At 45.3% G+C, this 12,847-nt stretch overlaps 1 protein-coding gene across 2 annotated transcripts in view; it reads left to right on the plus strand.

The window, feature by feature from the left end:
- The window catches only part of SDK1 (sidekick cell adhesion molecule 1), a 358,865-nt gene extending 346,257 nt beyond the window's left edge, over positions 1-12,608 (plus strand). For both annotated transcript variants that reach the window (XM_015876860.3, XM_015876861.3), the window contains 2 exons: positions 70-199; positions 6,658-12,608. In XM_015876860.3, the coding sequence (XP_015732346.2) occupies positions 70-199; positions 6,658-6,930 (403 nt within the window). In that variant the 3' untranslated portion in view covers positions 6,931-12,608. The remainder of the gene's footprint in view (positions 1-69; positions 200-6,657) is intronic.
- The last annotated feature ends 239 nt before the right edge of the window (positions 12,609-12,847 follow it).

Consider the following 12,847-nt stretch of genomic DNA (forward strand, 5'->3'; position numbering starts at 1 on the left):
TTATTGTTTCTAATTGCATCATTTCAGAGAAGTGACGACATCCATACACTCACCTCTTATGTTTGCCAGGTCTCCTCCTCGCCCAAGTCCGGGTGGGCTACACTACTCTGATGAGGATATCTGCAACAAGTACAATGGAGCTGTGCTGACTGAGGGCTTGGGACTCAACGAGAAACCCTTAGAAATGTCAGAATCAGAGGTAAGTGTTCACCTTTGCCTCGCTGAGTGTTGTCCAGTCACTGCACAGATTCATTCCCCGGACCAAAGACTTTGAAATCCCACTTCCACAACTGCATTATGCTGTTGCCATTATTTGTCTGCCTTGATATCAAGCTGTTTGCGTCACACGTTTTCACAGTGCATTTTTAGGCAGCTGCAGTAAACACTGAGATTTTGAACTGTGTTCTTTAGTGATGGGAAATGCTGCCTGCATTATAGTGGGAGTAAGTGTGGAATCAGTAACCTGCCAGGAATCTCATAGTGATTGCATTGAGAACCCAGTGTTCAGGTTTCCAGACATCCCAGTCTACAGAAGCCTTCTGCTTGGGATGCTTTCAGACTGTTTCCCAAGGAAAGTAGTTGTATGCTAACATTACGCATTTGGCAGTGCTCTATCTTGTGTCACATCTCCTTTAAGAAGAAATAAAGTGGTTATGGTCTGTAAAAGCCCAGCAGTGGCCATGGGTGAATAAGCAGACTTCGAGGGACATGCAGACAGGTAAATCTGTCTCTCAAATCGTGTGTTGTCAGCTGAGATCCTGATGAATCTGAGCTGACAGCACAAGAAGCGAGCAGTGGGCCAAACCACTCCAAACCTGACCCTTCCAGCAAGAATAAATCAAGAGCAGCAAGTAGTGAAGGGAGATGACAGTTTTCATCTGTAGCTTTTCTGCACCTGCAGCTACAGCTGCTTTTCCTGGCTACCTAGCTCTCCCCTCCTGTTAATTACCACGGACAGCCTGCTGCTTTGTGCTGCCCTATCGCCGACCCGGCGTGCCAGCAGCTTCCTTGGCAGAGCTGGAGCTGCTGTCTGTGCGATGCACAAGCGCTACCTCCAGATTAAAGCCGTAGTGCTTTGGTCATGTCACTGTAACAACCCAGCATTAAACCTGTCATTAAAACAGTTTGCTGAGCATGATCATGAATTTAGCGCTGGCACCTTCTGACATTAATTTCATTGCCCCATGTGGTATTTCCTGGTAATGCGCAAAAGTCTCTTTGCAGGGTGTCATTACTGCCTTCTATATGCACTGTTTGTATGACATAGAAGAAAGTGTTGTGTCTTTTCTTTTTTTTTCTTCTCCTCAGGCTATTATTAATATTATTTATTTACTGTGTATTGCAGTCGAGCCTGAAGGTCTCGATTGAGATTCTAGTGTTTTTGTGACTGTGTCTGCATGTGAGAATGGGAACAAAATGTGCCTCTTGTTTTTCCTTGGGGCTTAGATATGCAGCCCTTCTGTATAATGTCTTTGATGCTTGCTTATTTTTGTGGGGAGTGCTTTTAGGCATGAAATGTTAATAGGCTCCCGGTAGAGGTAGCAAGAGGAGATGCTGCCTTTTGATCAGCCTGAAAATGCTGTTTGTGTTGGCTGGTACAGACTGGAGATGAGGGCACAGGGGCAGAGGTGGGTATAGATGTTTGACCGCTCTGTTTTCAAATATTCCTATACCTATTAGCTCTTCCTGTTCATCTTTTCTGCTCTCGGTTTCTGTTCTCAGAGGATATCTTAACAGACAAGCTCTGGTTGTCTGAGAATTTCAGAATCTCCATCGCTTTTAGCAGGCAAGGATGTTTCCTATTAAATGAGGAGTTAAAGATATCTTTTTTATATAAGAGCTCTACACATGCTCAGTCCTCTGCAGAAAAGGGGATCCTGATGCTCTTTTCCTCTAATACATATTTGCGTTGTTCTTGAATTCCACTCACTGCACTGCACAGAAGGGCAGGCAAGGCCAAAAACACTGCTTTTGCTTTCAACCCATATGTCACCTCATTGCTTCTTAGTTCTACCCCTGTTGCCTGAAGTGTCAAGATTTTCTATGGAAAAGAAGGAAGCTCGCTGGCTTCAAGTCTCCTGGGCTTTACTGAGCACGAAGAAGCCTGAGAGAAACTCTCAGGTTGACTGACTGCATTTGCAACACAGCTGCCTGGGAGCCTTCCTCCGTGCTCCCTCCTGACGAGGAGAGCAAGAAAGGAACGAAGAGGAAATGTAGCAGACCAAGCAGCACTCCAATATTCATAAATCAAATGGTTAACTCACTCCATGTCATGAAAGCCAAGCACCAGTACCGTTAATGAGGTTAAAGTAGTTTAATTGGCAGGTGTGGAGCAAGAGAGTGCTAAGAGTGTAATTTCTAAATGATTAATAATAATAGGCTTTTAGGTAATGAGTCAAGTGGACCAGGATCTGAACAGACGATCTGAAGAAATTTGGTGCTCACCATTGTAGGGAAATACGATGATACATCCTTGATGTCAGCCAGCCAGAGAAGGGCAGTTCTACTGCAGAGCAGAGCAGGGTGTTGTGTATTTGCTTATGCTCACACGTCTTTGTGGTATCCCAAAAACTGTTTTCAGGAGGTGATATTCTCACAGATTCCATGTAGTATCAGTCCCTGCTGAACGCTGGAGATGCTCTGGTCTTCCAAGCTGCCCGTTGCAGCATAACTGATTTTTCCTTTCTCAGCTCTGTAGGAACATACCATACATTTCCACTTAACACTTACTGGGGAATATGATTTCACTTGTTTCTGATGTTCTCAAGCAATTTTGACAAGTTGGGCAGCGGCTGCAGATGAGACATTCGTGGGTAAGGTTCCCACGTCCAGCAAAATGACTTGCCTAACATGTTCCCTTGCCTCTTTTACACATACCCATTTCATGTCAACCAAGAGAAGCTGCTGCCATCTACATCTTAAGAAATAATCTCAGAAAGCTGTTTCTTATCCATTCTCTTAAAATGCTACTAATAATTGGAACTACTTTCAAATTTCCCATTGACTCAGATAGCCAACTCTTCATTGCTGTTTTACCTCTGAGCAGCATTTGTGCATTTTGTGCTATCAATATAATACTTAAATAGCCTCTCATTTTCTGTATTTATTATTTCATAGGCATCCCCGCACTCTGGTTGACAGCCTCTAATGTCACCGTACACCAATCATGCTTCAGCCTATGGAGGTTTCCAAGGAAACAAAGCCACCGTCGCACTGAAGGGCGATGCAGAGTGGGGAAAACTGAAAACAAAGCAAAAAGCCCTGCAGCATTTCTATTTCCTCAGTAGTTTAAAAACACTAGAAAGTAATCCTCTAATATAAGCTGTCTATACTGACATGCAAAACATCTATTTTTCGACTTTCATTGGGGTAGACAGGGATGTGGGATCATAACTTAGAGAATTCCTTGCTGCTACGGGCAGGTATCCATACCTCATTCAGAGCAGACCTTAGAAGAGACTTAGGAAACACAGAATAGTTGGTTCTTGCTTATTTTGAAGGAAATACAAAGAAAACACTTTGAAACGCCAAAATACAGGTTATCCTTCCCAGCATCAGCACTATCAATGGTGAAAGGCTGAAGTGAGATGAGGCTTTTGCAGCTATATAAGTTTCGTGAAAGTCCTTTCTCAAAGGCACTGGTCTTATTTACACTACATTAGTATTCTCTTTCAGTTGGGATAATGGGCTAATTAGTGGACAGATTATCAGCAGGTGGCCTAGTTTGAAAATCCCACTTTCTGTACAGGGCGAGTCCATTTCAAATGGCAGCAGCCCATCTAAAAGTGCTCCCAATATTTCTCCTCTTTATTATGTTGATTTCTGGCAGTCTCAAAAGGACTTGGCTTAGGTACAGAAACTGTATTAGTTCTGTGGGTAAGTATATTTCTCCTAGCAATGGACAGGAATCAAGTGGCTGCATCGCTATTATTGTACCTATCAAGTGATGCATTCCTTTCCTGGATACAGCTGCTTCTCAGCATTTCTTCTTAGACCTCCTGGCCTTTTAACTACCTGTATGTTTCTTCTCTGTGTCTGCGGGGCCATCAGGAAGACCAGGAAGGAGCTGCAGGAAGTGATTTTTTATTTTTATTTTTACTTATGTGTACAACACTGCAACTCAGCTGATGCGATCCATCTCCCCAGCAGAGGCTTGTTTTTCTGGGGCTGGAGGACCAAGTCTGAGGCATCGAGACTGACTTTGGATTGGGGAAGGAGTCAGAAGATGTGGCAAGAGCTGTGGTTGCATCGTGCCTTTGGTGGGGGGAGCACATCCATGAGTTTATACCTTCAGGTGATGCTCACTGGTGAATGAGCCGCAGCCATCTGCCTCTGCTCAGGATGCAGAGGCTTTTTTTCTGGATGCTGACATCGTCTCCCAGCTCCCCAGGCACTTTAAGCCTTAACACTAGCATACAGAGCTGCAGCAACACATAGGCTGGTGCAAAGCACAACATCTTATTTCTTGACAGGAACAGAGGAAACCAGGTCTGCAGGAAAAGTCTGTTGCCTCTGCAGCTGAGGACCTGAGCTGTAGCCTCTGTCTGTCACACTGCCACATCCACCATCAGCAGAAGCACTTTGTTGGAGCCCCTTACAAAATAGACAGGGCTGTGCTGGCAGGATATTTCCTGCAGCAGTGCCAAGACTCTGGAGCTGCTCTCTGTACCCCCTGGCTGCAGAGCATTCCAAATCTGGGGATATTCCAAGCACGCTGCAAAAACCACCTGTTCAGAAAGGCCTTTGGAGGGAGCCCGGTGTTGTCTTCCCAAGGTTGGCAGCTGGTGCAAAGGAGCGTTTTTCCAGGTGATAGATTTGCTGAGTTCCTTCTGGAATAATTGTTAAATGCTGGTGGGGTTTTGTTGTAATATTAATTACGCATCAAGACACCTGGAGCTTTGCAGTCTTAAAACAATAGAAAGATCCAAAGCACGCTTAGCAGAAGGGGGATGCTGCATAGCTGTTAGCAAACTGCATTGCTCAGAGTTTCAGAAAAGTCTGGGAAAAAATTTCCCAGCCCCATCTATCACCCTCTGTGCTGGAAAACGGGCACGAAATAGTATTGAAGCAGCTATCTAAGCAAAGGAGTGGGATGATGGATGCCGTGCCCTTTTCAAATGATGGTTCGCAAGGCATTTGAGGATTGTTCTTCAGAGGCCATTAGAAAGGAGCTTTAGAGGAGGAGAGACTAGTTGTGTGACAGGCAGGATCAAGGAGGGTGTGTGTTTGCTGTGCGGTGTCAGATCAGAATGATACCAACCTTCTGAAGCCAGTTGCAGTCACTAGCGGTTGTGAGTTGTGCTTACCCGTCTCTCTTGTATGCCATAGGCAGCCACCCCTTTGATTTTTAATTGCCTTTTGGGTTGGCTATGCAGGCTATCAGGGGGGAAAAAGAAAAAGAATAAAAGCTTTTGCATGCTTGAATGAGAGATTTCAGGAGAAGGCATGAGATACGGCAATGACTGAGTAAACGTTTGTGTGCTGTGTGGGATGTAGCTCCTATTGGTGGGAATGTCAGTGGGAACAGAAGGGAAATGTGCGCTTGGATGCTATGGGCAAGGCTTTGCCATGGTCTCTGTTCAGAGGAGATGGATGAGCTCTCAGTGCTTCCTGCAGCTGTGTCCCAGCAGCAGCGCTCTGGGGGCACAGAGCTGCTCTGGTTACAGCCCAGCAGTGCTCCTCATCTCCAGTGAAGTGCTGGTACCAGCTCTGAGGCTACTGGTTCCATCACTGCTGTTTGTGTGCATTGCTACGCTACCAGTAATCAACTGGAAAGTACAAAATAGAGTTGTTTGTCTAAAATAAATTTTGGTTTTGCTTAACTCCCTCCCTGTGATTGAACTAATTTGCAGTATTTAATGGGGCTTGCAAGCCAAACTCCGGTCACTGTGCAGGTGCCCTGACCTGACCAGCATACACAACAGCATGGCTAACAGCTGTGCACAAAAAGCATCCTGTCAGTCCTTGCATCAGGAGTAGAGAGATTCTCGATTGCTGTTGTAATTGTGATCTCTTTGATTATATCAGAGACATAGAATGGTTGGTTTCCCTACAGTGACTCCACCCTTCTCTGCACCTTCTGTCAAACTTGGAACCTGTAGCTCTTGCTGTGGAGTTCTGCATTGAATTAGAAGGGATTTCATGGAATCATAGGAGCACAGAATGGCCAGGGTTGCAAAGGACCACAATACTCATCCAGTTCCAACCCCCTGCTATGTGCAAGGTCGCCAACCACCAGACCAGGCTGCCCAGAGCCACATCCAGCCTGGCCTTGAATGCCTGCAGGGATGGGGCATCCACAGCCTCCTTGGGCAACCTGTTCCAGTGCGTCAGCACCATCTGGGTGAAAAATTTCCTCCTCATATCCAAACTAAACCTCCCCTGCCTCAGTTTAAAACCATTCCCCCTTGTCCTTTCTCTGCATCTCTTATGGAAAGAGATCATCGCGGAATTTCCCTCTAGCAGCAAGGCCTGGCAGAGCCAGAGCACAGTGCTCTCCCACAGCCAGCATGTGTTACACTTGGACTACAACCCATCCTACCCTAAAATTACGGCTTCTGTCAGCTGGTGATATTAATCTTCTCTCTAATTTCTTTCAGAGCAGAGTGAGCTAAATCCTAGATGCTAACAGCTGATTTTTTTTCCCTTATACTCCAGGCCACCGACTCGGATTACGAAGACGAGCTGCCAAAGCATTCCTTTGTGAACCATTACATGAGCGATCCAACGTACTACAACTCCTGGAAGAGGCAGCAGAAAGGGGTGAAGCACCCGACATCCTACAGATATGAGGAGTGCTCCGCCAGCGAGACAGAACCCTATTTCCAGACTGTCATCACGACACAGAGCTCAGGAGGGGTGTACACCCCAACGGGACAGCCCGCGCCCGGCTCCCGGACTCCAGTGACAGGCTTCTCCTCCTTTGTCTGACACGGGGTGGGAAGGAAGAGCCCAGCCGCCATGCCAGCACTGCTTGGGGTCACCCACAGCAGTGAGGAGCGGCGAACTGTGGGTAGCTTCTCTATCAGGGTAGACGGATGGGAACACGGATGAGGCTGATCTGGTTTTGTTCTTTATTTGGTTTTTTTCAGTTTGTTTTGGGTCGTTTTTGTTTTGTTTTGTTTTCCTGAAGACAATCAATTCTCAAAACACGGAGCTGAACTTGCCGAACCTTTGCTTAAAAAGAAAATCAAGGGGGAGGGGGGGAGGGGGTGGGATTCTGAGAAGTGATGATTTTAACCACTTGTGAATAGTTGGGGTTTTTTAACCACTTTTTTGTAACGCTGCTTCAGGAAGCAGCTCCCGTGCCCTCTCTTCCCTCTTTCTTTCTTTCTCTCCCTTCTTCCTATCTCTCCCCCCACCCCCCCATTTCCAAACAAGGAGGTGAATTCCCTAGATGCAGGGAGAGGCTTTGTGATGTGATTCGAAGAGAAAACATAAAACCTCCCAGGCTCCTTTCTTTTTTTTTTTTTTCTTTTTAATTTCCCTCTGCCATCAGGGTCAAGAAGTTAAAAACAGAAGGGACAAACTTTTTACATGAAAAGCAGACACAGAATCACAGACACCTCCTCTTTCCTCTCCTCCTCACTGCTCCCCATGTTAGGAGCGCTGGCTGATTCACTTAGGCTCAGATGTGTCTGCTCTCCTCTCACTACTGGAGTTCATACACTGAGTTGCTGACCTTTTTTTCCCTTCTTTTTTAAACGGGGCCTGCTGGAATCTTTAAATATTCTAACTCCAGGGTCATTAGAAATGTGGATGGCTCAAAAGAGCTCTATAGGCAGCAGTGGGTGAGACAAATGGGAAGAATCTGAATGCGAGGTCAGTTTATTTTTGGTGTGGCTCTAATCCTCCCTCATGGACTGCATGTGCCATTTGAGTTGTTCATTTTCAAAAGTCAGAGGACAAAATCCAGCAAGCCAGAGGAATCTTTCAATTAATTGCAGTGACAAGCGAGAGAGTCTGCTAATTGATGGGGGTTTTGATCACGAAAGTTATCCTGCCCTGTCAATAGAAATAGAGCATTCTTTCTTGCCCAGACTTTGCAGTGCTGCTTACTGGTCTATAAAAAAGTACGTGGTAGTTGGGTTTGTTTGATTTTATTTTTCTAGTACAAAGACGTGTCACATGGATTGGGTGAATTTTGGTGTCCACAGGTGCCTTTTATTGATTCTTCACCTTCATATCTAGGAGAAGCAACAAAGTGTCTCCAAATAAAGCTAACCAGGTTTTCAAGTGTTAGGGTTGCGAATTACCTTGTGCACATTTATCGGCTGCTTTGTGCACTTGAAGCTACAGCCTTTGAAAAAGAGAGAGGACTTTTTGTTTATTTTCCATCCTTTTGTACAGCTCCTCTTTTGTTTTCTTTGTTTCTACCTTTTTCCCGAGTCTGTTTAGCAGCACATTGGTTGTTTGCTCAAAAGGAAATTGCAAGGGCTTTATGAGACCAGCCCTTGGATCTAGCAGCATTCCTGGACCACTGCACTCTTTACTGCAAGAGTTTGAAAGGCAAATTTGAAAGGAGGCACAATCTTGCCACTCCAGCACCTGGCATTTCCTCCCAGCTGAATGTAGGTCAGCCAGAACTGGCATCCTGCTGCTTGCTAACGTCCCATGAGGGCACGTGTGGGCACTGTTCCTATTGCAAATTGTCCCTGGAGGAGGAAAATTGTCCTCTCTAGGGAGATGCAGGCCAGCAATGGCACTGGATGATGGTGTCTTAAGTCAGGTTGTTGAAACCAACCTAATGTTGAATACAGAGCCTGCCCATCTGTGCTCTTAGGCCTGGTTAGAAGCTGCTTGGTATCATCTCACCTGAACAGGTGAGGTTCCAGCAGTCACCTTTCTGTGCCTCTCGGGCAGGACAAACCAGCATAGAACTGCCTGTGCTCTTTGGCACTGCGTCTGAGCACTGCTGCTCTTGTTATGTACAGCTTCTGGATAGCACTGACACTGGGTTGTTGTTCTTCTCCAAAGGCTCCAGAAAGAAAGAATTCAAAACCAAAAACTCCATTGGATGTGTTCAAGGGCTTTTGAGTTTGGGATAATGATTCATGGATCATTAAATCACAAAGGACTTGTAAAGGCACCTTCTCGAGCCAAAACCCTGTGAGCCATCCCCCTCTCCAGACTTGAGTAGGACATGTGTGGGATGGAGAAGAGGCTCCAAAGGAGATGACTTGAGCTGATGGTGAAGAGGAATGCAAAACAAACAAGAAAAACCACTGCCTTCTCTGCACTTTGACTGTTCTCTTAAGCCATACAGACTTTGCTTTGATTACTGAACTGACAATGAATTGTTTGCAGTCTGCATTTTTTGTTTTGTTTCTTAGGCAAATTTACCTGTATGACTTTTCATCTAGTTTTCTTTTTCCCTCGTTGTTTCCTGCATCAGATTACTTATTTTAAACCTCTTATTATACGTACATGGGACACAACGATGCTATCGCTGTTGGAGTGTTAAAGGGGCTCACCCAACAGGTCAGAGAGGCAGTGCTATGGGAGTCTTTCAGGGACTCGTGGATACAGATTAGTATAAAATAGATCACATACTGAAGATCTTGCTCCAAAGGACAGCATGGGGTGAGTAGCTTCATATCTCCTGAATATTGCTGGGTCTAAACTGCTGTAAGGTGCAATTATTCCCTGGGAGTGTTCCAATACCACATTGAGTAAAAAGGCAAGAAAAACCACAGGTAATGGAGAAAATGGAATCTGTGGCCACAGTTGCACTGAAGGAAGACATGGGGAGCAGCACAATCTGTATAAAGCAAGAAGAAATGATCCCTTTTTTCTCAGTGCCATCTGCAACCGAAATGCTCCGAGCTTGCTGGGGTCCTGCCGTGTTGGCTGTACGGCCCTTTCCTTTGACTGCCACCAAAATAAAAGGTTAGGAATGATGCCTGGAGGTCCTGCTGATCTGAGCAAAACCATCTCTGTTCCATTCTGGACCATTATCACTCTCGATGTTGTTTTGTTTCACAGTTGGCTTTTCTTATTTATGGGTTTATTTTATTTAGGCTTTCACTGCACTGCTCCCTCCTAAAATGAGGACAGGATATGAGTTCTCCTGCCCAGGTCACGTATAGCTACATGCATGATGCCTGTGCCTTCTTGCTCACATGCTGTATTGCAAAATGTGACAAATAGGTAGGTTTTATTTACTTCTGATACCAGGTAAATTGTTCCATCTAGAAGGAAACACTCCATCAGTTAGCAAGAAAGCTCTCTCTTAGAGCTGTAATCTTTGGGAATTACAGCTTTGAAATACAACTTTTAAACATGAGCTGTCATTTTAGAATAACTTCGCCCATCAAATCCACTTCTGTTTCCTTCTCCTTGTTTAGAACCGTCTTGAAAGAAAAGGAGACTTATATGTAGAACTCCTTGTTAGGGCATTTTATTTGTATTTATTTATTTCCTCTGCCTTGTTTCTCAGGTCTCTCGGTGACTGTTATTAAAAAATAAAAGCAACCTTAAGAAATGACCAAGGGAGACATTTCAGGGAACAGCTTAACAGGAGCTCATTTTTCATGTGATAGACATGGGAATATCCTGTTTTGAGCAGAAGAAGAGTGCCCTGTCACACACCATGTGTCCCCCAGCACAGGTTGCTCCCTCAGGTGGAATATTTTCCATTCCCACCTCTTAATCTCAATTTAGTGCATGGCTGGTGCTGCTGGGTGGGAGCAGCAGCAGTGAGAAGGGACAGGAGAGGGCACTCTTTTGCTTCCATTGGGGACAGCCTCTTCTTCCCCACCCTGAGAGTCAGCAGCTGGAAATTCCCCTTGTAGGGAGAAGTGAGAACGTGTCAGACAAAAGCTTTCATAGGCAGCTGCTGAAGGAATCACCCTGTGCCAAGTGATCCCAGTTTTGGACAGAGTTAGCACTAAAAAAAGGGGGGAGAGGGGAGGGAAGAGAGAGAGAAAAAACAAATACTAATCCGTTACCCTAAAGTAATTTTTTTCTCCTCTTTTGGAGTGCTAAACCCAGTGATGCTTTGCAGATGGACCAGGATCTCATTGCTTATATCCAAGCCTCTGCCAGAAGCTGCTGTAGCAATATTTTAGAATAAATATCCCAGTCTGTCTTGAAGGGGGGATGCATTTATTATCTTTGTCATTGCTCTCCTCAAGAAATCCATCAGGTCATCCAAAGATTATCCAATCTGCTCTCCAAAAAGGGAGGACAGAAAGCAGTTTATGCAGACAGAGCACCGGTGTCTTCTCCCAACTGCAGTTTTCAAACTAAACAGGGCAATCCTTCTAGAGTAAGAATTTGTCAGGAAGTTCTAAAATAGAAAAAGCAAGAAAGATGACTTTAGGCAGGGCCGTTATAAATCAGCCAACCTAGACACCTGAGACATAGGGGAGAACATGATCCCAAAACATCCTATCTTTGCCAGTTTCCTTTTTCAATAATAGCCAAAAGGGCACATGCAATGGGGGGATCCTATTTGGAGAGCAAAAGCCATCGTAGAACAACTGCTGGACAGGCAAGTTGTGTTGCGAACCATGTTGTTCAATCCGGAGTTCCTGCTAGTTCAGTCACATTTCTTAAATCAGCATGAGTGAAGTCCATACAACATCGTGATGTTAGGAGAGGTCATGTGGGGAGAGGTTTTATTGCTGCTGAGCTTACACAGAGGCCACACGTGTGGCAACGTGGTTGTACAGTGTCCACTGGAACCTTCTTAGGGAAAGCCACTCTTCAGTTAGGAGCACATAAACCCCAAGACTGAACAGTTTGGGTTGGGGTTAAGCCTCTAATGGCTTTACCTGACAAATCCCTTCATTTCTTCGCATTTTCGTACTCCTTTTCTTCCCCCTTGCATCTCAGACCCAGCCCTCCCAGACAAAGTTGGCTTGCACTTTGTGAAGGTGTAAAGCTTGCCACCCACTGTCGTAGAGCCAGCACTGATAAGCACACGCGTGTGACACATGGGACAGGTGAGATGTGTTTGAACAAGAGGTGAGATTCCTTTATGATTTGAGATTCAGGCGTTGACTCAGAACTTTTATCTTCTCAAAGCTGCCACCTGCCCTTTTTAAATGGCCTTGGAGTCTCAAGACTTGACAGGAAAATCATTATTTCTGTTGATTACTGTTTGATCACTGTGCACTTTCCTGGGGCTTGAATCACTGGATATAGAGACTGGCACGGGGTCACAGTGCTTTATATCAAAGTGTTTTCCCATCGATGTCCAATTCTTTACATCTGGAAGGGACACCTTTCTGCTTGTCTGCAGACGTGATGATGTCCTGCAGGTGGGACCTGGAGTGTGGCACCACACTCCCTGGTGGTGATGCTGAGCCCATGGCAGCAGTCGCAGGTTGCTTTGCCATTCTTGGGATGGGATCTATCCTCTGACATGGTACCTGCTGCCAGCTCAGGGGTAGGACCACCTTACACAGCTGTTTTGGAGTTACCCTTTTGTGTACTGTGGTTATCGGGTCATTGCTTTCACTTCAGTGTCTCCTTGGGGGTTTGCCCTGGATTTTCGTTCCACACCTCTCGTTAAGCCTCACCTTCACCACTCCACTATTTTATATGAGAAAGTTACTTCTTCTTTTGCAAAACTGCTTCTAATTAAAAGAACAATTTTGGAATGCGTGTGTCCTTGGTACTTTTATTGAGGGGTTGGACGAGAGGTTGGGGGAGAGAATGTTTTCAAGACACTTCTGTTATTTTTGGCTAAAAGAAATGGTTTGGTACCTTGCCAGAGTGTTCACGATTTAACAGCTCAGGATAGTGAAAATGTAACACAGGCTGAAATTCCACGCTGTTAGTTCTGGGCTATAAAATCTTATAATCCCCTGCTGCTTTTCAGCTCAAACGACGCTCTCAA

This window comes from Coturnix japonica, chromosome 13 (assembly GCF_054131305.1).
Source record: "Coturnix japonica strain WE chromosome 13, WE-NBRP24, whole genome shotgun sequence".
NCBI lineage: Eukaryota > Metazoa > Chordata > Aves > Galliformes > Phasianidae > Coturnix > Coturnix japonica.